Source organism: Myodes glareolus, chromosome 5 (assembly GCF_982192425.1).
Source record: "Myodes glareolus chromosome 5, mMyoGla1.1, whole genome shotgun sequence".
Taxonomy (NCBI): domain Eukaryota; kingdom Metazoa; phylum Chordata; class Mammalia; order Rodentia; family Cricetidae; genus Myodes; species Myodes glareolus.
The window spans coordinates 89,581,222-89,604,158 of NC_142030.1; the positions used below are offsets into that span (position 1 = coordinate 89,581,222).

The following is a 22,937-nucleotide window of genomic DNA, read 5'->3' on the forward strand; positions in this document are numbered from 1 at the left end:
AAGCATGATCTATTCTTCAAAATTAAAACCTTAGTGCTAACCAGCCCAGGGTGTAACTTCTGCAGGCCTCTACAGTAAAAGAAATGTACCTTCCCTTAAGAAACAATAATCGTCCCTGTCCACTTTCACCAAACATTTCCTCCACACTAGCTGACCTGGCCAGTTATTTTCTGAGCCACCTATTTCATTTCTGTTTGAAAAGTTGTCCAAGAGAAACTAAACTAAAATATGGTGTGTGTGGTTTTTTTTCTGGTGGGGGGGTGATAGAAAGATAAGGCTTATTCTAGCTTTTCTAGAACAGAATGATTGATTACGTACACAATCCCGCAATTCAAAATGCCATTACAAAGAGCAAGTTTAAGGAAGAAAGAGGTAAAAAGGGGGGGGGGGTCTTCCTCCACTTGTGTGCGAGCAGTGGAGATAGAAAATTCTTACAACGGTAGACAAGGCAGTTAAACCTCTCCAACCGTCCCGGCCGGTCCAACGGTCGTTTAGGCCAACTCAGACTCGGGCCATCCCAAAAGGTAGGCGAAAAACCTGGGGTGTCGCAGCGCATCCAGTTCCGGCTACTGGGGGGGGGGGGGGGAGACGACAGGCAAAGAGTGGGCCGGGCTCTTGGCGGACGTTGCAGCCGTTAGGGCTGGCTTTGGGGACACCCCACCCCTCACAGCCCCCCAAGCTCGAGGCGCCAGAGCCCCCACTGATGGGCCGAGTAGGGAAGGCTGGGGACCTCGTCTGACATCTCTCCTACAAACACGGTGCATCTTGCCCTCAGCCCCAGCCAGGCCTCCCCCGGGAGCAGCGCCGTCCGGCCCGAAGGCCGTGTGGGAGCGCCCACCAGGGCGGGCGGGCGAGCATCGGGGCACCGCTGTCCCGCCCCACAGTCCCCGAAGTACCCCCCCACGACACTTGTGCCCCCAGCCACCCAGTCGCTCCAGGCCGGACCCGCGGCTCCTCCCCTCCCCCAGTGGCGCGGGCCGCCCCCTGCCCCAGTCCGGCCCGGGGACTCCGGGAGGCCGAGGGACCAGGTGGTGGTGGGGGACCCGGGTACGGAGGGTGGGGCGCTCAGGTGAGGGCAGCTCCCGGCCGACGCCGCCACCACACAAAGGACCAGGGGCTCCCGCCGCCATATTGAAAACTTTCCTCCTCACACGACAACTCGCAAGTCCCCCACCCCCACCCATCACACACCCCCGCACCCCAGGGAGGAGGCGAGGACCAGCCACCGAGCCGTGCGGGCCCAGAGTCCTGCCTCCACGTCCGCGCCTCAGTCGGGCTCGGGGGTACTCCCCGGCAGCCACCCCGGCGGCTGCCACCACTCCAGCCCGCACCGCTGCCCGGCCGTGAGGCGCACCAGCCCCCGGAGCCGCACTGTCCCGGTCCTCGGGCCGCGCTGCCAGAGCCCGCTGTGCTCACAGCCCGCATCCCACCCGGACGAGCCCCCGCGCTTCCTCCCGCCGCCGCAACTCCCACCCACTGAGGGACCCCAAACTTGACCGGGCCCCTCGGGGCGACCGCTCCCCGTTCCCCGCCCCCGCGCCTCGGGCCTCCCCGGCCGCGCGTCCTCACTCCCTCCCCCAGCCGCGAGCAGGATCCGGGGTGCTGGCTGACTCACCGGCGGCGGCCGCACCTTACAGATCCCAGTCTGCTCGGCTATGGGCCGGATCTTGTGGATGAAAGCGAAGGGGTCCGCGAACTCTTCCCAGCTGGGCTCGAAGACCGGACACTCGGGGGGAGGCAGGAACTCGCCCAGCGGGCCCGGACCCCCGAGGGGTAGCGCCGGACGCGCGCCTGGGGGCAGCACGGTGGCCGGCTCCATCACTGCGACGTCGGCAGGGGCGAGCACGGGGCAGGCTCCGCGACCGCGGTAGCAAGCTCCGCTCCGTCCGAGACCCGTACAGACGCGCAGCTCCGGAGACAAGTCCGACTTCTACTAGCAACGGCAGCACCTAGGGCTTTTTCAGCCTTCCTCCGACGACGTCTTGCCGCTACACCACGCCGTGCGCCTCCGCCGCCACGGCAAGGAAAAAAGTCCCTACTGCCACTCGGAGCCAGGTCCCACCCCGCCCCCTAACCGGGAGGGGCTGGGGCCTTCCGCCTGGGATGGGTTTTAACCTTTATGGTTCGTTGACCACTGAAGTTTTCCGAATTCTTGCTCTCAAGAAGTTAGCGATCTAGTAGAGAGATCAGATCTATAATCGATCATTCAATCACGCCATATACTTTTTGCCACCGAGGATTTACATAGTAAAAACTGGAGGAAAATTCTCTAGGTAGAGAAAACAGCTTGAACACAAGAGCAGCGAGGACATATACAAACAACAGTAATAAGGATTGTAAAAATACTTTGAACATTTGCTTATCCTAGATACTGTGTTAAGTGCTTTGCGCATTTGTTTAGCGTGTGAGGTAGCTTAAGCATGTGCCAAAACCCAACAGATCAAACTATTTATTGGAAAATGGGGGTGTTGCACAGAAATCGTCTATAGCCTACAAGAGCTAGTTCCAGGACAGGCACCAAAGCTACAGAGAAACCTTGTCTCGAAAAAAACAAATAAACCAAAACAAAAAATATCTTGAAATAATCCAGTCAAGGAATAATGGGGCTTAAAAATCTGCAGTGCTATTGATTAAAAAGGAAGGATGCGCCTGGTAGCACACAACTTTAATCCCAGCATTTGGGAGGCAAAGGCGCATCTCTGTGAGTTCAAGACCGCCTGGTCTACGGATAGAGTTCCAGGACAGCCACGACTACACAGAGAAACCCTGTCTGGAAAAACCAAAATGAAAAAAAGGAAATTAAGGGAAAGAAAGAAAGGATAAAACTGCAGGAAATAAAAATTAGACTAGGAAGGAATCACAGGATGCCATACTAAGGGTCTGGCACACCTGCCTCAGTAGATACTGGCCAATTGGCATTGCTGGACAATCATCCAGATCACCCCATGCACAACCATTCTAGAGAAAATGTATTCACACCGAAACAGGTTGAGTTTGAGATGTGACTGGTACGCACAGATAGCAGGGTTCCCACAAGTCGAAAGGTACAACAAGCTCTGGAGGAAAGAGAGTCAGTACTGAGGGATGAGCCCAGTGTTTCAAAGTGAGCCATGGAATTCAAAAGAAGACCCTAAGTAGAACGTGAACACTGAAATGTTTTCTTTAATCCAGAAAGCAGCCAAACTCATGGAAGAAGTATCACAGCCTCCAGCCCTCCCTTTAGAACAACCTGGAGGAAGGATATCTCTCTTAGCCTCAGGGTTTAGTTTTTAGTAAGACTCATGTAGCCCAGGCTGGCCTGAAACTCTATGTAGCAGAGGATGACTTTGATCTCCAGATCTTCCTGGCTCTACAGGTGCTGGGATTACAGATGTAGCCTGTCACACACAGGCTATGCTTCCTCAATTTAAAACAGAAAAGCTAGATGTGATAGCACACACCTTTAATCCCAACACTTGGGAGGCTAAAGCCAACCTGCCCTACACTGAGTTCCAGGCCAGCCAGATCTACATAATGAGAACTTGCATCAAAAAACAAGGAGGCTGGAGGGATGGCTCAGCGGGTTAAGGACATTTTGCTCCTGCCTGAGAGAACATAAATTCAGTTTCCAGATTCAGTGTCTATCAGCTCACAATTGCCTCTCCAACTTCAAGGGGTCTGATGCCTTCTTTTGGCCTCTACAGGCAGCACACACACAATTTAAAGATACTTTTAAAATATAAAAAATAGACGGACAGTAGTGACACACACCTATAATCCTAGCACTTGGGAGGCAGAGGCAGAAGAAACTCTGTGAGTTCACGGCCAGACTGGTCTACAGAGCAAGTTTCAAGACTGCCAAGGCTACACAGAGAAACCTGTCTCGAAAAATATATTTTTATATCAATGAAGAGGGGGAAAGTCTCATTCTTTAATAAACTTCCCAGAGGTCCACAACCTCCAAAACATTCAGTGACTCCTGGAGAAAGAGACCTCTCCATAACTCCCTAGGGCTTCAAAGCCTGACTAGGCCTTTTCCTGCTCCCTCATTCTGTAAATAGGATGGAACCCAAAGAGACAGTTAACCTACTCAGGAAAAAAAAAATATCTTCATTATAAGATAAGGTGATACAGTAGGTTACAAAACTGTGGGAAAACCTAGGTATAAGAATTTGCCTTTTTTTTTTTTTTGAGTCAAGATTTCACTAAGTATCTCTGGTTAGCCTAAAACTCACATAGATCAGACTGACTTGGAGTTTAGAGGTGCTAGAATTAAAGGCATGTGTCACCCCACCCAGTCTGCCATATTTTTTTACCCTTACTGATTTTTTTTTTCTTGATAGTGTATTGAGGAACAAGACAGGATTGCATACTTATAACCAAAGCTGGCCTGGAATTCACAATGTAACCCAGGTTGACCCCATTCCCAAGGACTGGGGTGTTAGATGACATGTTGACTGAGGGAAATCTTTTATTGTCGTTCTTGACCCAGGATATTATATGTGTGCCTGAGTTTGAGATTCCTCCTGGAGTTGATTTCCTGTCAAGTTCTCTGCCTTAGGAGAACGCAGTACCTTTGACGTTGGCATTCTACAAATTAGGTAGGTTGTGAGACTTCTAGACGTACATGAATTGTGGGTATGCAACTGGAGGGCACGAGTTTAGGGGGAAAAAATCTCAGTTGTCATCTATGGGTTACATCTCTCTCCCAACTTTCAAGGTCTGCTAATCCTACTTCCTCCATTTCCGGCAGTGATCCTAAATGATGAGATACTACTGCTCAGTTGCTACAAGCAGCAACTGTTTGGCTCCGCACCGACCCAAACAGACGCCGAGGGAGCGGGCGGCTGCCAAGCTATTAAAGAGAACCCTAGGGACTGAGAAGGATCTCCACTAAGGTACCAGCTCCCCCGCCCCACCGAAGACGCTTCCCCTTGCCCTTTATGATGTGTGTTTACATGGGCGGAGGGATCCCTCTCCAGCTGACAGCCACACCGCGGCCGGCTCTTCTTTTTTTAAAGAGCCTAGCCACAGGCGATGATTGGCCGCGGCCCGAGCCGCACCAGCCTCCGGGGGCGGGGCCCGCTCCGCATTGTCTAGTGTGAGGCCGGCTGGACGTCTCAGAGGCCGGCCGTGGCTAACCCCGGCCTGGAGGTGCCGGCTTTCCTCTTCCCAGACGGCTGGGAGCGAGGGCTGGGCGGAGCCGCAGCGCCAGGTTCCCGGGGGGGAAAGCGGGGCTTGCAGTCCCGGCGGCCCGAGGAGAACCGAGCCCGCTCCGAGTGCCACGTCTCCAAGAACCCCCCCTCCTTACTCTTGGACAACACTCCGCCTCCGCCCCGGACTCCGTCCCCCAAAGCACCCCATGAGTGCTGGAGAGCCTTTAGATACATCTGTAGGGATCGATGTCTTCATCCGGCCCACTCAGACGTCAGCTCTCACGCTCCTCCAGCGGGTTGAGTCCCACCCCCGGCCTGCACCCCAAGAGTTCAGCCTGTGCCCTAAATTCGCTTGCTGGTCTAAGGGGCGCTGGCCTTGCTCCTTCCGGCCGCCGGGCAGGAGAGACCAGGCTTCTGGGTTCCAAACGCGAGAAGAGACTTTCCTCTCGCTCTCCGTCGCCCCCACCCCCACCCCTTGCTCGGGGTCTGAGCCACGGATGAGGGGGGCAGGCCTGGCTCCCCAGCTGCCCGGGAGGGGGCGGCAGCCGGCGCAGCACGTAGCGCACGTGTCGGTCCCGCACCCCACCCCCTCCGCGCGGCTGTCCCCTCGACGGGGCTCCGGTGTTGTCCGTGCACCTCCCTTCGACCCCGGCCTCGGTTCGGTCTACCACCACCCCGCCCCCCTCTCCCGTTTTCCCAAATTTCCGCCATGTGCACCATCTCAGTTTCTCATCTCCGGTTCAGTGCCAACATCTGAACTCAGCACCTCCTTTCGTGCTCTGAAAAATTTGGTTTCAGGTGTCCCCTGAGGCAACCATGGAATGTCCCTCTGCGTTAACTTGTTTTGTCTTTCCACAACGTCTTGTTGCTACTCTTTATCGCTGGTTTCTAGCTTGACATCAGTTTCCCACAGTAGTCCCGGCCGCCTCCTCAGCACGTTGCCCCACCCCTTGGTAAGTCGCTAGAGGGAAGGGGAAAAGTCAGTACCAGGCACGTGGGAGTTGCTCCACAAATATTTGTTAAAAGGGGGGGGGGGTGGCCTTGAGTTTATGCGGCTCCAATTGGCTGAGGAGGAAGCTTTGGGCTGGACGCGGAGAAGAATCTGCTTGTGCACAGGAAGGAGTCGCGGTGGTGGAGTCTTGAGACAGCCCACGCAGTGGGCGAATAAAATGAGATTAAAGCATCCTCCCCCTCCCCTGGCCTGCTTAATTCCACTGTGCTCGGTGTCCCTCCTCCTCAGATGCAAGGCCTTCTCTGTGGGATAACTGTAATCTTTGGGTCCCCACCCCCAGCTGACACCATGATAAAGGCTCTCATTATGGGCTGGGTACTTAGAAAGTTGGTCTGGTCTTGGGGAGGCATCTTTTAACTAGATACCATTGCTTCGTCTTGCACATTTCTCATCGCGCGCGCGCGCGCATACACACACACACACACACCACGGGAGGGGAAGATCTCTCCTAGACAAGCACTACACCAGAACAACTATCCCAAACCCTCACCACCCTTGGAATCTGCTGAATCAGCTCGACTGGGATCCAAAAGCTTACACCTTCGGTTTACCTGGGTGTAAGCCCAAAGAACTAGACCCTTGTGCGGATCTCAAGTGGAATGTTCCCACGATAGTGCTAGCCCTACCCACAGGGGCTGGGAGGGGCAGAGTAACCCACACCAAGGCTTGGGCTTCAGGGCGTTTCTTCCCATTCCGGTTAGGCCACTTTAGAGAGGCCTGAGACTCTCAAGGAACGATAAATTTTTTTAAGATTTATTTATTCATTATACATACAGTGGTCTGCCTGCATTTATGCTTGTACTCCGGAAGAGGGTTCCAGATCTTATTGCAGATGGTTGTGAGCCACCATGTGGGTGCTGGGAATTGAACTCAGGACCTCTGGAAGAGCAGCCAGTGCTCTTTATCACTGAGTCATCTCTCCAGCCCATATTTAATAATTTTATATTTTGTTTTTGAGACAGGTCTTGCTACGCATACTCAGAATGGCCTCAAATTCACAATATAACCCAGACTGACCTCAAACTCAGCCTCCCTTAGTTCTGGGGCCAAGGAACACTCTTATGCCCCTGGAGGACGAGAGAAAGCCATAGTCCCTGTTGGTCCACCAGCACTCCAACTCAGGTCTCTGAGCTGAGGACTCCACTAGCTCGTCCTGTTCCTCAGATAGCACAGATGTTTGGAATTCTCTATCTGGGATATAACTTGATGGAACTTTCCAGAGCACCACTACATCTACCGTATCCAACTAAATCAATCACACTATATGTTGAGCAAGCACAACTTCCTAAGTACAAAAGGAGGCTTTTCCTCACCTTTCTTCCCTGGCATGAACAACTGATGCATAAACAAAACAAAACAAAACAAAAATCGGGGTCACTAGCCAGGAGTCGTTCATAGCCTACTAGACACACCAGCCCTGTGAAGGAGGTGCTATTGCTGCCATATTTCCCAGAGGACCTGCCCTGTGAAGGAGGTGCTATTGCTGCCATATTTCCCAGAGGACCTGAGACTCAGATTAATCAGCCAAGATCACACTGATAACAATTGCAGAACAAGGATAAGAATGGCAGTCTCAGTGCCTGGCCCTCCTTTGATCCTCCCCAAATGCCAGGCTGAGCTCTGGAAGCTACAATCAGACACAGGGGCCTTACCTCAGATCTCCCACCAGCTGCGCCTTTCCCCTCTGTCTGGGTCCTACAACTTCCTTGTAAGCTGCAGCGACTTCAAACTTTGGCAGTTCGCTCCAGTGTTTTATTTACAGAGTTACCAAAAGTTTCACAGCATATGCTGGTTGAGCCTTATGAAGTTGATTTTCATAACCCATAATGGACAATGATTGAGAAAAGACTACTCTAAGGCTAGTTTCTTTTTTTCTACTGTTTGACAGCTTTCAAAAAGATGTACCAAGGTACATGAGCGAGAGCAGGTGCAGATGCTGGAAGGCCACCAGCCACAAGCCTGGATGAGACCTCGGGGGAGGGGGGCTCCTAGCATCTTGACCTTGGACTTGTAGCTTCCAGAATTGTGATTAATGTGTATTGTTTAAACCAATTCCTTAAAATCGGTCTCCCTCTTGATATATAGATATAGCCATGTGATATAAATATATGTGTATTATATGGATATATAGCCAGCCACATATCCTGTTGGTTTTCTTTCTCTAGAGAGCCCTTAGGAATTACCAATAGCAAATCTTCCTCAAATACCTAACTAATCCTTAATTTTGGCCACTGCCCCTTTCTCCCCCATGTCTCCTCTCTGTCCCCAAGAACACACTGTCTACATGATGTAGAAAACAAATAATCATATCTTGGCTCCTCTGCTTGTGTTTTGCTGTTGATTTATTCAGTCGTCTGCCTTCATCTACTCATTTTCCTTCTACGTTTGTCCACAGCCCGTCAAACCTAGAAACCACTCTGTGTTCCGTCTTTAACACCTTATATAAAATAAGTGCCAAGCAAAGTCCAGGATGTGTCTGTAAGTTCTTAACTTTTTGTTTTGTTTGGGGCTGCTGAGACAAGCTGTTCTGGTACCCTGGGCTGGCTTTGGACTCAATACATACTCAAGGATAACTTTGAATTCTTAGTCCTCTTGCCTCTACCTCTAAGTGCTAGGATTACAGACGTGTACCACCACACTGGTTTTTGTTTGTTTCTTTTGCTTGGACTCATCCTTTTATCCAGGGGCTTACTATATAGCCCTGGCTGACCTGGAATTCCCAGTGAAGACAAAGTCAGCCTTGAACTCAGAGAGATCTACCTACCTCTGCCTGCGATTAAATTTAGCCCAGCTAACTTGAGCTCTCCTGGTTTTTTAAGTATTCAGACTCAACTCACTTTTTCAAGCACCGTGGTCAGATGGTTCCCTGGGTGGCACACCAGCCCTCTCCACCCCACAGATGAAAGTGGACTGATGAGTTCCCACGGTCCCCAACGAAACACTGATTGTCAAGGGAGCATGGACTGAAGCACCTGGGAGGAAGTAAGAAGGGCATGTTCCTCACCATCCCTAACCTGCAGACATGGTTCACCTGCCCAGGACTAGAGGGGAATTCTGACTTCAGCCAAATTCAAGTCCTTACCCAGGACATATAGTTCCAGTAAACATTGTGTGGCAGATAGAGAGCATTAGAGCCACTGGAACTGCAGCTACAGAAGGTCACGGGCTGCCAAAAGTGTAAGAGGTCTAAAGGCAGCCTGAGCTACTGGGTAAAGTGAAATCCAGCAAGGACTGCATGAGATCCCTTCTTAAACAACAAAAGAAGCCGTAGGCACTTGAGAGTAGTCAGCTGTCATCTTCTGTTGATAGAGGAGGAGCTCGGCTTCAGAAAGACTGAGTCATTTGGCCAAGGTCACACAAACAAGTTGAACAGAAGTAGATTCTAGCCTAGTTTGTCTGAGCCCATAATCTGTGATTTAACCCTTCTATACATATAGCCCTTCTCTGGCCTCGTGGCACTACTATGCCCTTAGCATCTACCAGAGTGTTTCCTGGTGAACTTTTGTCAACTATCACGGTTCTCCCATAACCCATGAGCTAGTAAAGACTTGTTGAATATGGTTCTCAGGGCCAGGTACTCTGCAAAATGTTGGAGACATAGTACCAAATAAAACGAAGTGGCTGCCCTTCTGAAGTTTAGAATTCTAGGCTAGCAAACTGTGACAGACAGTAAACACAGCAGCCTAGATTGTGCCGGGCGGCGGTGGCGCACGCCTTTAAGCCTAGAGGCAAAGGCAGGCGGATCTCTGTCATTTCAAGGCCAACCTGGAACAACAGCTAGTTCCAGGACAAGGCTCCAAAGCTACAGAGAAACCCTGTCTCGAGAAAAACAAACAAACAAACAAACAAACAAAAAACAACCAAGATTGTTTCTGGTAGCAAAATGCTCAGGAAAAAAATAACATTATCCAGTAGGTAGGCAGAAAGGTGAAAATGGTGGCGTGAGGCTTTCCAACCAGTAACTCAAGGCATCAAAGAGAACGTCTGAGTTCAGTCACAGGGAAGGGGCAGCTCTGGGGTAAATCTACAGAGAAGTGTTCTAAAAGAATAACATGTGCAGTGTTGGAGAGATGGCTCCGTGGTTAAGAGCACTGACTGCAGGTTCAATTCCAGCCCCCACAGGGCAGTTCCAGGGGATCTGGTGCCTTCATACAAACAGACGGTACAGGCAGGCAAAAACACCAATGCACATGAAATAAAAATAAGCATTAGATTAAAAAAAAAAAAGGAACAACATGTGCAAAGACCCTGACTCAAGAGTTCAATATGCCGCCGGTTGTGGAAAATGCCCTTAATCCCAGCACTCGGGAGGCAAAGGCGGGCAGATCTCTGTGAGTTCGAGGCCAGCCTGGTCTACAAGAGCTAGTTCCAGGACAGACACCAAAGCTACAGAGAAACCTTGTCTCAAAAAAACCTAAAAAGAGTCCAGTATGCCTTACAGGACATCCTCCAAGAAAACAAGCCTGTATAGAAGTCTAGAGAGAAACCTCACAAGTAGGCCATAATCAGGAGTTGAAACTTATTTGCAGTGAGAGGCCACCAGAGGATGGCAAGCAGAAGAGGTATCTCACTTGATTTAGAATTTTTATTTTTATGTTTCCATTTATTTATTTATGTTATTTTTGAGACAAATTTTCACTGTGTAGCACTGACTGTCCTGGAACTCACTCTGTAGGCCAGGCTGTCCCTGAACTCACAGAGATCCATCTGCCTCTGTCTCCCAAGTGCTGAAATTAAAGGTGTGCATGGTTAAAAGCCTGCTTCTTTTTTTTTCTTTTTTCTTTTTGATAGGATTTTTTTATGTAGTTCATGTTGGATCTTAACTCACAATGCTCCCACCTTAGACTCCTGAGTGCTGGGATCACAGATACATGCCACTTTACTAGATTTTATTGATAATTTTAATTTTTTAAAAGTATCTTATGTATATAAGTTTTCTGCCTACGTGTTTGTATGTATATATGTATGTATGTATGTATGCCACATGCATGTCTGATGCATGTGGAGGTCAGAGAAGAGCATCAGCTCCCCTGGGACTGGAGTTTCAGACTGTTGTGAGCCACCATGTAGATTTATCTGACTCAGACCTGGGTTCTTTGGAGACCAGCAAGTGATCTTAACTATTGAGCCCTCTCTCCAGAACCTTGATTTCTAATTTCTGGTTGGGGGGTAGTTGTTTTGTTTGTTTGGGGTTTTTGTTTGTTTGCACTTTGATTTGTTTTGAGATAAGGTCTCACTGTGTGCCCCGATTGTCCTGGAACTCTGTATGTTGACCAGGCTGGCATCAAATTCATAGAGATTCACCTTCCTCTGCCTCCCAAGTGCTGGGATTAAAGGCATGCGTCACCACACCCAATTTGGTTTGTAATTTTAAAAGGTGTCTCATGGCTGGGTGGTGGCGCCTGTACAGGCTTTTAAACCCAGCACTTGAAGGCAGAGGCAGGTGAATCTCTTTTGAGTTCAAGGCAAGCCTGGCCTACAAAGCAAGTTCCTGAACGGCCAAGGCTACACAGAGAAACCTTGTCTCAAAAAAGTGGGATGGTGGTAGCAAAGGCCTTTAATCCCAGCACTCAGGAGGCAGAAGGAGGCAGATCTCTGTTACACAGAGAAACCCTGTCTCCAAAAAAACCCAGGATAGATGATAGATAGATAGATAGATAGATAGATAGATAGATAGATAGATAGATAGATAAAATATAAAGGTGACTAGGGAGTAGAGGCTGGACTGCAGGAGAACAGGGTGCAGGCTTGGGACTGTACGGGCCAGACAGACAACTACTAACCACAGTCCTAGCTGACCTTCAAAAGGGGTCATGGGTCATATTCTAGGTGAAAACAGACTGCAGCACAGAGAAGACAAAGGCATCCAGGAAGCCCTTGTATCCCTGCCCTCTAGCAGTTTGTGTAAAAGGTGATGGTGTAGGTTGCTGTGATGGAGAGAATGAGGAAATGGTAGAAGAGAGAGATCTGGTTTTGTATTTTGTATTCAAGCCCAGACTTTAAATAGGTGACCTGGAGCTCAGTTGGGTGGGTTTTACAAGGAAACACACACACACACACAACACACACACACACACACACACACACACACACAGGTCTGGGGTTAGCCAGAGAGAATGTGGAGGAGAGAAAGCTTTGAGACCATGAGCATTGATGGACTAGGGAACGGATGAGCCAGGGGAGAAAGCTGAGCAGGAATGGTCAGTGGGAAAGCGGGGTGTCAGGATGACAGGAACTCCAGGTATGGTGAGAAAGAACACGAGGTGGTCTAAAGCCCACACTGTCAAAGACTTGCTGTGTAGCATTTCAGAGAAGCGGGATAGAACTCAACACATGAGTTCAACGAGGGTGGGGGGGATAGATATTTTCTTTTTTGACTCTCCTTCCACAGGAAGAAAACAGGCCTGCTTTTCCGGGAGTAGAGAGGGAGAAGTGTCATGCAAAAGAGACAAGGTGACATGCAGGGTGACAACATCAGGCTGTGAAAGGGAGTAGGGGGCCAGGGAAATGATGAGGCCAGGAGAGACTGGACAGAGTTGCAGGGAAGCAGTTTGGGATGGGCAGGCTTGGTGGTTCTCTACATTTATTCCCTTTGTTAAAATATACAAAGCTGTTCAGCTTCAAAATTCAGACAAAAAAAAAATACAAAACAGGCCAAGGGGTGGTGGTGCATGCCTTTAATCCCAGCACTTGGGAGGCAGAAGCAGGCGAATCTCTGTGAGTTCGAGGCCAGCCTGGTCTACAACAGCTAGTTCCAGGACAGGCTCCAAAGCTACAGAGAAACTGTCTTGAGAAAAAAAAAAGACACAGAACAGTTGCTGGTTTTAAGGGACTGAAGAGATGGCTCAGTGGGTAAGGGCATTGACTGCTTTCCCAGATGACTGAGGTTCAATTCCCAGCACGGCAGCTCAAAACTGTCTATAACTCCAGTTCCAGGGAATCTGACACCTTCATACCAAATACACATAAAATAAAGCTAAATAAATACTTCTAAAAATAATAATTACTAGATGGGGATTATGAAGCACACACTCATCACAGGTAAGTGTGCTTACCTGTGCTCCTCTGATGCTATGCAGGGGTGCTGGAGACACAATGGTCACATCACAGAGGGAGCTGAGCTTAAGGGGAGGAAACCTCAGAGACCTCAGACCACTGTCCCTAACTGCTAGAGTGACAGCCCTCTGGTTCCTCTCAGTCTTTGTCCTGCCTTTCCCAGAAGACTGTTGACCTGAGAAGGCTGAACAAGAACAGAGTTCCGTGCCGCCTAACAATGTCCCGGGAAGGGCAGAAGGGAACTGAGCTATGTCTATTGTGGTGAAACCTTTTAGCTGTAATTACTTAGCCTTTTCATTAAGTATACTTGTCCATGAGTTTATGGTCTAGAGAAGCCTGAACCATCTGGGTCTCTTACATGGAAATTCATACGTGAATCACCCATGTGCCAAAAGTCTTAACGAAAACAGGTAAGAAAAAGTGTTACCTATAAACTTTATTATTATTAATAAGTATTTTTTATATAACTATTATAAAAAAAAACCCTCAGTGGGTGGAGGGAGGGCTCAGCCCTCAAGAGCATGTGATGCCATTTGCAGAGAACCTGAGTGCAGTTCCTAGTACCCAGAGTAGGCAGCTCACACCACCTACAGCTCCAGTTCTAGGTGGATCCCAGCACCCTCTTCTGGCATCCACGGGTACTGCACTTACATAAGGACAGATACAGACACACATTGGGGCTGGAGAGATGGCTCAGCTGCTAAAGGCCAAAAAAAAAATGAGTGAAAGAATAATACTAATGAATTAACTATTCAATTAATTAAAAAAGTTAAACCCCACTAAGCTGGGAGATATCTCTGAAATGAAAGAGACTGGAGAATCTTGTGGCCTCTGGGGCATAGAAATCACTTGGCTACAGTTTCTTTTTTTGTGTCCTGAGTATGTAGGACAATAATTGAGCTCAGGTGACAAGGCATCTGAATCCTTTCTTCTGATAGTCTAGGATCAATCAGAAAAGATACACAAGAGGGCTGGATGCAGGCACTTTTGAGCCTGAGCTGGCCTGTTTTCCAATAACTCCAAACTCACCTAACTTACTCTGTGTTAACAAGATCTTGTCTCACTAAGACCTACGAGTCCAAGTATATTTAAAAGTCTTTGATCTTAAAAGACAAGTAAAGTATCAATTTGACATAGACTTTAGCATCACATCAATTTCAGCTATATTTATTTCTCTGGTTTTTTGAGACAGGGTTTCAGATACCCCAAGCTGGCTTTAAACTCACTGCACAACCAAGGACACATTGAACCCTGCTCCTTCTGGCTCCACCTCTCAAGTGCTAGGATTACAGGCATGTGCCACCGTGTCTGCTGACCTCAGCTATTTCAATAGTTTGACTTGTTGTGTTTTGTTTTTTGTTTTGTTTTGTTTTTCTTCAGAGACAAGGTTTGTCTATGTAGCCCTGGCTGTCCTGGAAGTCACTTTGTAGACCAGCCTGGCCTCGAACTCAGAGATCTGCCTGCCTCTGCTTCTTTAGTGTTGGAATTAAAGGCATGTACCGTCACCACTACTGCCACCCCACCACCACCACCCCACTCCTGGCTAGTAGTTTGACTTTTTGTTGTAAACCAATTTTTTTTTGAGACAGGCTTTTCCTGTGTGACAGCCCCAGTTATCCTAGAATTCTCTTTATAGACCAGGCTGACCTTGAACTCATAGAGATCCACCTGCCTCTGCCTCCCCAAGTGCTGGGATTAAAGGGGAGCATCACCACCCGGCTTTGACTCTTTTTTAAATGCATACAGTACAATGACCATCTGTTTGCTAGTACAAACTGGTCATGTTAACAATGTTTCAGTTAGCTCTTATCATTCTGAGCAGGGGAAACTTTGAGAAAGTTGAAACTCCAAACAAATGTATGAAGAAAGGCATCAAATGTCATCACAGGACAGGAGACTGTCTTTCTCTTGGTGGGAAACAAGGCTGTGTGTTCTGTCAGGTTCCCAGATCAGGGCCTACTAGTGTAAGTCAGCAGTAATCTTAGAGTCAGGGAGGATGGAGCTGTCGCTGGACACCCCGACTTCCCGCTGCAGGAAACACATCCCAGAGCAGCAATGTGGTGTTCCATCAGGCGGTGCTTCAACACCTCTATGGCCATCGTACTGCTGTGGCTCTTCATCACCCTGAAAGTGCCCGAGGAAATAGAAGACGTCCAAAACGTGGTGACTATTCTTTGGGGAACTGGGCATGCACAGTGGGAAGGCTGCCTAAGGAACCTGGCCTTTGCTTCTAACCCCCTCTCCACCTGGGAGCCGGGTGTGGATCTACCCATTATTCCATGAATTAGCTACATTTATGTGTCATGTTTCTCAAGGTAAAGGAGAAAACAAATACTGCCAGAGCCATGACTCTTGTCCCGTGGCAGGCACTGTGTTGAACTTGCTCTGAAAGACTGAGTTATCTCACCTCTGCCCCTGAAATGGCATATGGGAGGCTAGGAGAAATATTTTGTTGTTTTGTTTTGTTTTGTTTTTCGGGACAGGGTTTCTCTGTAGCTTTGGAGCCTGTCCTGGAACTCGCTCTTGTAGACCAGGTTGGCCTTGAACTCACAGAGATCCACCTGCCTCTGCCTCCTGAGTGCTGGTATTAAAGGCGTGCGCCCCCACCACTCCAGTCTAGCAGAAATATTTTGATTGATATATATGTCAATGGTCCAGGTGATGAGGCATGGCGGTAAGAAGCAGCCCAAATCCCTAGAAGACTGGCAGACCATCACCTCCAAATATTTGGAAAAAATCCACCAGAGAAGAAAGAGTGAGTACCAGGGAGAGGGAGCTGGAGTGTCTCAGGGAGGGGAGGATCCTACGAGGAAAGATGACTAGGAAAGAAGAGAACGGGAGGAGGAAAGGCAGAACTCTGTTCAGGAACACTTGAACATCGACAAATCAGGGTATGAGGAAGAAAGAACAGATCAAGGTAGTGTTTCAATGGGTGGAATCAGGGGGTGGAAGGATAGTTCAATGGTTAGGAACACTTGCTTTTCATGGTTAGGAGCACTTGCTTTTCTTCCAGAGGACCTGAGAGTACTTGCTTTTCTTCCAGAGGACCTGAGTTCAGTTCCCAGCATCACACACACACACACACACACACACACACACACACGTGCACGCGCACACACGCGCGCACGTGCATTCGCCTGTAGGCAGACTTTTCTGTGTTCCACCAGTCAGCTCTGTCCTGCTACCTAGCTCCTGAATAAAATAATCACACACCACACAGAAACTTAATATCAATTATAAATGCTTGACCAATAGCTTAGGCTTATTACTAACTAGCTCTTTCAAATTAAATTAACCCATATTTCTTATCTACACTCTAACATGTGGCAGTACCTTTCTTCAGCACAGCATCTTGTTTCTCTGTGTGTCTCCTGGTGACCCCTGCCCTCTTCTACCCAGTGTTGTCTTTCTGTCCACAAGTCTCACCCAACCTTTTCCTGCCTAGCTATTGACCAATCAGCTCTTTATTAGCCAATGAGAGTAACACATATTCACAGTGTACAAAAGGATTGTTCCACAGCACACACCACACACACATACACACACATATTCACATGCATATATATATACATATATATGTGTGTGTGTATATATGTATATATACATATATATATAAAATACTTAAAGTAGGTAGGTGGATACAATATGTTGACTACATATTACAAAACATTTCTGACCATTACATTGTTTATAGACTCATCTGCAATATCATACATGTTTACATTGGGTAAACAAGGAGCATAACTCCATTGTGTAACCTACTATTTCAATCTGCAATTGATCATGCCCTAGGAATGGATGGTTATGTGGCTTTTGGTGGTGGTGAGGAGCTGGAGGATAGATGATCATGTGGTTTTTTTGTTTATTGATTCTGAAAGAGTCTCACCATGTAGACCAGGTTGAGTTCATAGAGAACTTCCCACCTCTGCCTCTTGAGTGCTGGGATTGAAGGCATGCGCCATTGTATCATGCTCTTTATTTTTAATTAATTGAAGGCATGTGTCTCTGTCTATGGCTATGTGTACATGTATGCAAGTACAAGAGGCCAGAAGAGGGCATCAGACCCTGGAGCTGCAGCTACAGGCAGTTTGTAAGCCTACCAGATGGGTGCTCCTCTGTCAGAGCAGTAGGAACTCTTAACCACTGTGCCATCTGCAGACTTTATGTGACCTTTTTTGGAGGGGCATGATGCCAACCATTGTTTTTTGTTTGCTTATGTGTGTTTAGTATATGTATGTATGTATGTGTGTGTGTGTGTGGTGTGTGTGTGTGTGTGTGTGTGTGTGTGTGTGTGTGTATGTGTGTATGTGTGGTACAGGTATGGATCCCTAGGAGCTGGAGTTTCAGGTAGATATGACCTGCCTGATCTGGGTGCTAAAAACAGAATTCTGCAACAGCATCAAGCTTTCTTAAGCCATCTCTACAACACCACCAGTCTTTTTTTTTTTTAATAAGGAATCTCCCTTTGCAGCCTAGGCTGGCCTCCACCTCACTATGTATCTCAAGCTGGCTTTGAACTTGAGATCTTCCTGCCTCAGTGTCCTGGGTGCTGGTATGACACATATGTACCACTATGCCCAGAAACTGTGAGGCTTTATAGCATTTAAATAAGAGGGAAGAGAGATTAGTTAAAATATTTAAAACAAGAGTTGTGGCTAAGATTGTCTACATTCTTAGGTAGAGGAATTCAATGATTAAGTAAAATATGTAAGAATGAAAAGAAGCCAGGCAGTGGTGGCTCATGCCTTTAATCCCAGTACTCAGTAGGTAGAACCAGGCAGAGGCAGGTAAATCTCTAAGTTCAAGGCCAGCCTGGTCTACAGAGTTAGTTCCAGGACTACAGAGAGGAATCTGTCTCAAAAAAGAAACAAACAAAAAATATCAAAAAAATGAAAAGATAAAATCACTGGTGGGAAAAAATGAAGTTTGTTGTTGTTAGGAAGACCAATCACTGGACTAAAGAACATTTGAGACATGAGGGGCTTAGAACAGAGAGCCCAATCCTTTGGCTTCATGGGTTCTAGGACTAAACTCGGGGCTGAAAGGACTTAGCTAACACCACAGTCAGAGGTGGCAGACCTGGGGTAAGAATCCTGGGCTCCAGGCCCCTGGACTGGGAAACTGAACAGCTGAGTGCTTTCGCAGACTGCGTATCTCAGCCACAAAAAAGTTACCCTTTTGCATGTGGCTCTAGCTTGTGTTGTGTTGACAAAAAATAACCAAGACAGTGTTTATGAAATCTGTCACTCAGTCCCTAGCACCTGGAAAGCAGAACAAAACAAGAGTGGGCTCCTGGCTTTTAGAGAAAGCTCCCTGCTTCATATACCTTCATTAAAGGGCCGTTTGGAAAGATGATTTGGACAAAAGGATAAAGCAGAAAGAATTATAGTATAACCATAACAAAAAGCTAATATTTATCAAGTTCTTCAGTCACAAGCTTCAAGTTTTAAAGAAGACTCAGAAAAAGGTTGGACATGCCAACACACTTGCACCCTCAGCACTTAGGAGGATGAGGCAGGAGGACAGCTGCAGGCTGGAGGTCATCTGAGGCAACACAGGGACTTCCAGGCCAGCAGAGCACACACAGAAAGATCTTGTCTTTATTTTTTTCTTTTTTGAGACAAGTTTTCTTTGTGTAGCCCTGTCTGTCCTGGAACTCACTCTGTAGCCCAGGCTGGCCTCAAATTCAGAGACCCACCAGCCTCTGCCTCCGGAATACTGGGATTAAAGGCTTGCGCCACCACACCTAGCTAAGACCTTGTTTTAGAAAAGAATATTCGGAAGGCTCCAGCGGTCTTAGCTTAGTATTCCCTCAGCCCTGAAGTGTATACAAGTGATCCAGTTGGAACAGACTCTGCATGCCTAGCAAATTTGCAGATGAGACTAAAATTTCGGGACTAATGACCAGACTTAGGAGGACCAAGCTGGTGACTCACAGCCATTTGTGATGGGATCTGGTGCACAGGCATACATGCAGGCAGAACACTGTATACATAATACATTTTGGGGGGCGGGGTTTGAGCAGGATTTCTCTGTGTAGCTCTGGTTGCCCTGGAACTCTCTCTGTAGACCAGGCTTGAACCCTACCTTCCAAGTGCTAGGACTAAAGGCACACGCCACTACTGCCTGGCTATAAATAAATCTTTAAAAAGTAAAAGTAGCAAGAATGGGGGCTGCAGAAATGGTTCAGCAGTTAAGAGCACTGACTGCTCCTTCAGAAGACCCAGATTCACATGGCAACTCACAACTGTCTGTAACTCTAGTTCCAGGGGATCTGATATCCTCACACAGACATACATGCAGGCAAAACACCAATGCACTTAAAACAAATAAATCTTTTAAAAAGTTTTTTTTAAAAAAAAAAAAAGTAGCAAGAATGTACATTCTCTCTGCCAAGCTAAAAAATAAACATCCCAGACAGCGTTCTCAAATCTTTTTTTTTTAATTATTTATTTATTTATTTATCATGTATACAATATTCTGTCTGTGTGTCTGCCTGCAGGCCAGAAGAGGGCATCAGATCTTATTTCAGATGGTTGTGAGCCACCATGTGGTTGCTGGGAATTGAACTCAGGACCTTTGGAAGAGCAGGCAGTGCTCTTAACCGCTGAGCCATCTCTCCAGCCCGCGTTCTCAAATCTTTAAGATTTATTATGTGTGTATGGGTGGATGTACATGGAAGTCAAAAGAGGGTGTTGGATCCTGGGGCTGAAGTTATAAGCTGTTGTGAGTCTCCTAATATGGGTGCAGAGAACCAATTGGATCCTCAGCATGAGCAGAGGATGAGCCACTTCTCCAGCCCAATTCCCTAATACTTTAAGTTTATTTTATTTTATTTTAATTGAGACAGGATCTCACTGTACTATGTCACTTATACTGAATTCCTGGTCCTCCTGCCTAGGCTTCACTAGTACTAGAGGTAGATTACAGACATGCCTCACCATGCCTTGTTTCTCTAGTCCGTACGCTCGTTCTCACCACCCCACCACATGTTGACAGTTGTCCCTATTTTACCTCTTCTTAGCATGGCTGACGGTGGGGATCACCTCAGTGTCACGACAGGGTCAAAGTGGCCTCTTGGATACACTGGCCTCCCTGTACCACGCCTCCTCCATAGCTGAGCAGAAACGGATAACGGTGCTGGTTCACCTGGCAGATTCTGACTCTACCTGGCTCAGAAAAACTGTTCTCCATATTTCAAGCCTCTACAGCTCACAGATCTTGACAGGGCAATTGCTATTGATCCATGCCCCATCCGATGCCTACCTCACTGTGAATAACGACCAGAGTGAGCTCTCTCAGGGGCAGATGTACTCCAAGCAGAATGTAGATCATGCCTTCCTCATGAGCTTTGCCACAAAGCTCTCTACTTATTTCCTGTTGATAGAGGACGATGTCTTTTGTGCCCCCAATTTTGTCACCCACATTCACTCAAAGGTGATCAACAGGAAGCCCCACACATGGGTGCTCCTGGAGTTCTCTAATATGGGCTTTCTTGGCAAACTTTTCCACAACAGGGACCTTCCTCTCCTGGCCCGTTTCCTCCTCCTCTTCCACAAGGAGCGGCCACTCGACTGGCTGATCCCTCACTTCCGTATCCTCCTGGATCAGCAAAACCCAATCCTCTGCAGACCTTTCCTCTTCTACCACAGGTTGGCTCACTTCACTTTTGAGAACAAGACCTTAACAGCCCAAGAGAAAAATCCCCATAGTCCTGATGTCCTCCCCGGAGCTGTTTTCACGGACATGAGGCACTCTGCTGTTCATTCCCCCCAGGAGGCCTACACTATGGATGAGTCCTTCTTTTGGACCTACAATGTCACTACAGGGAATTATTGGATAGTGATTTTGAATCATCCAGCGAACCTGCACAGAGTGCAAGTAAGAACAGGCTCCATCATGGATGGAAAGCACATCCTCGAAAAAGGACAAGTAGAGCTAGGCTACAAGCCTGACGGTGAGCCCCCCAACTGTACCCACTTTATCCTGCTGGGCCGTCTTGTGCAAGGGCAGATGGATCAGATCGTTCTGAAAAGCGTTGGGTACCAAGTGAGCTGCGTGAAGCTGGCGGTAAATGCCAAACAGGCCGGTGGTCTCATGATCAGGCATATCTACCTCTGGGAGGGCGATGCCTTAAACGGAGAAGTCAACCAGAGCTATGGTATATGAGAGTATGAATGATTAAAAGCTTGAAGCCATTTCACTCTGGCCAATATGAATGACTTTGGAGAAATCCAAGGGAATAGTAGGCAGGGAAAAAAGGAATAGGAAACATTCTTCCTTTTTTAATTCAAACAAGCCACTCAGGTAGAATTTTGTTGTTGTTGTTTTACTCTGACAAACGTAACTTCGTAACTTCGTCAAATTTGGGGAAAAGCCTTGGTCCCTCTCAGAATCCTGACATTCCTGGGATGCTTGGATCTTCCCCAGCAGTGTAAGCTGTATATACACACTTCATCTTCACAGAGGTGGGAGTGGGGAGTAATGTAGTAAGAGCGTGAGTGTGGAAAGCACATCCAACTTTGTTCTAGTGCTGGAGACTGAACCTGGTGCCTCCAGCATGCTAAGCACATACTCTGCCATTGAGTCATCCCTAGCCCCTAAGGAGTCCTTGGGACTGACATAAGAAACAGCAAGATGGCTCAGTGAGGAGACGTTCTTGCTGTACAAGTTTGGTGACCTGAATTCTATGCTGGAAACCACAAACTCCAGACTCTGCACACACTATCAAGTTCATGACTCTTAATAACAATAATAGTAATAATTAGAAATCAAGAAAGATTCTTTACAATGTTTGTCATTCTTTCTCTCATTTTCCTTTTTGTTTTGCTTTTTAGTTTTTTTTTAAAATATTTATTTATTTATTATGTATACAATATTCTGTCTGTGTATCTGCCTGCAGGCCAGAAGAGGGCACCAGATCTCATTACAGATGGCTGTGAGCCACCATGTGGTTGCTGGGAATTGAACTCAGGACCTCCAGAAGAGCAGTCAATGCTCTTAACCTCTGAGCCATCTCTCCAGCCCCTTGCTTTTTAGTTTTTGAGACAGGTTTCTGATGTGGGATTCCCTTTTGTATGCTATGAATTTATTTTATTACTACTGATTAATAAAGAAGTTGCTTTGGCCTATGGCAGGGCAGAATATAGCAAGGCAGGAAATCCAAGCAGAGCTAGAGGAGGAAAGAAGGTGGAGTCAGGCAGATGCCATGTAGCTGCTGAAGGAGAAAGACACCAGAACCTTACCAGTAAGCCACAGCCTTGTGACGATACACAGATAAATAGAAATGGGTTAATTTAAGATGTAAGAGTTAGCTAAAAATACATCTGAGCCATCGGGCAAACAGTGTTTAATTAATATAGTTTCTGTGTCTAGGTGGCTGGGAAACGAAAAATGGTCTCCATTTACAGGTTTGTCTGTGTAGCTTTGGCTGTCTTGAAACTCACTCTGTAGACTAGGCTAACCTTAGGTTCAGAGATCCATCTATCTCTGCCTCCTGAGTGCTGGGATTAAAGGCGTGCACCATCACCACTGCCTGGCTTTCTTTCCCTTTTTGGACAAAGTCTCACTATGTAGCTCAGAAAGGCCTCAAACTTGAAATCTCTTGCCTCCACCTCCTGGGTGCTGGGATTATAGAAGTGCGCCACCATACCAACGCTGATAAATATGTATGTATGTATATTGCCATATATGTCAGTAGATGCTAGCTAGCTAGATGATAGATAGAAGATAGA

General features: G+C 47.6%; 2 protein-coding genes across 3 annotated transcripts in view; one reads left to right on the plus strand and one right to left on the minus strand.

The window, feature by feature from the left end:
- Kdm5b (lysine demethylase 5B) overlaps positions 1-1,955 on the minus strand; it is a 64,213-nt gene extending 62,258 nt beyond the window's left edge. Inside the window, exon 1 of the mRNA XM_048430819.3 lies at positions 1,616-1,955. Within this exon, the coding sequence (XP_048286776.3) occupies positions 1,616-1,819 (204 nt within the window). The 5' untranslated portion in view covers positions 1,820-1,955. The remainder of the gene's footprint in view (positions 1-1,615) is intronic.
- On the plus strand, positions 393-22,039 carry LOC125398192 (alpha-1,3-mannosyl-glycoprotein 4-beta-N-acetylglucosaminyltransferase-like protein MGAT4E). Of its 2 annotated transcripts, XM_048430820.3 has the most exons (8): positions 393-524; positions 4,472-4,580; positions 4,733-4,877; positions 5,934-6,088; positions 8,543-8,625; positions 15,238-15,366; positions 15,862-15,958; positions 20,228-22,039. In XM_048430820.3, the coding sequence occupies exons 6-8, from the start codon at positions 15,259-15,261 to the stop codon at positions 21,370-21,372; spliced, it is 1,350 nt and encodes a 449-aa protein (XP_048286777.2). In that variant the 5' UTR covers positions 393-524; positions 4,472-4,580; positions 4,733-4,877; positions 5,934-6,088; positions 8,543-8,625; positions 15,238-15,258; the 3' UTR covers positions 21,373-22,039. The 2 variants fall into 2 exon arrangements, with proteins under 2 accessions (XP_048286777.2, XP_048286780.2); XM_048430823.3 differs by lacking the exons at positions 393-524; positions 4,472-4,580; positions 4,733-4,877; positions 5,934-6,088; positions 8,543-8,625 and adding an exon at positions 13,186-13,613.
- The last annotated feature ends 898 nt before the right edge of the window (positions 22,040-22,937 follow it).

Excerpts from the sequence above, each read along its gene's own strand:
- LOC125398192 (XM_048430820.3), top strand. The coding sequence starts at position 15,259 with ATGTGGTGTTCCATCAGGCGGTGCTTCAACACCTCTATGGCCATCGTA. Across the intron at positions 15,367-15,861 it reads TAGAAGACGTCCAAAACGTG|GTGATGAGGCATGGCGGTAA; the intron begins GTGACTATTCTT and ends TCAATGGTCCAG. Across the intron at positions 15,959-20,227 it reads AATCCACCAGAGAAGAAAGA|CATGGCTGACGGTGGGGATC; the intron begins GTGAGTACCAGG and ends ACCTCTTCTTAG.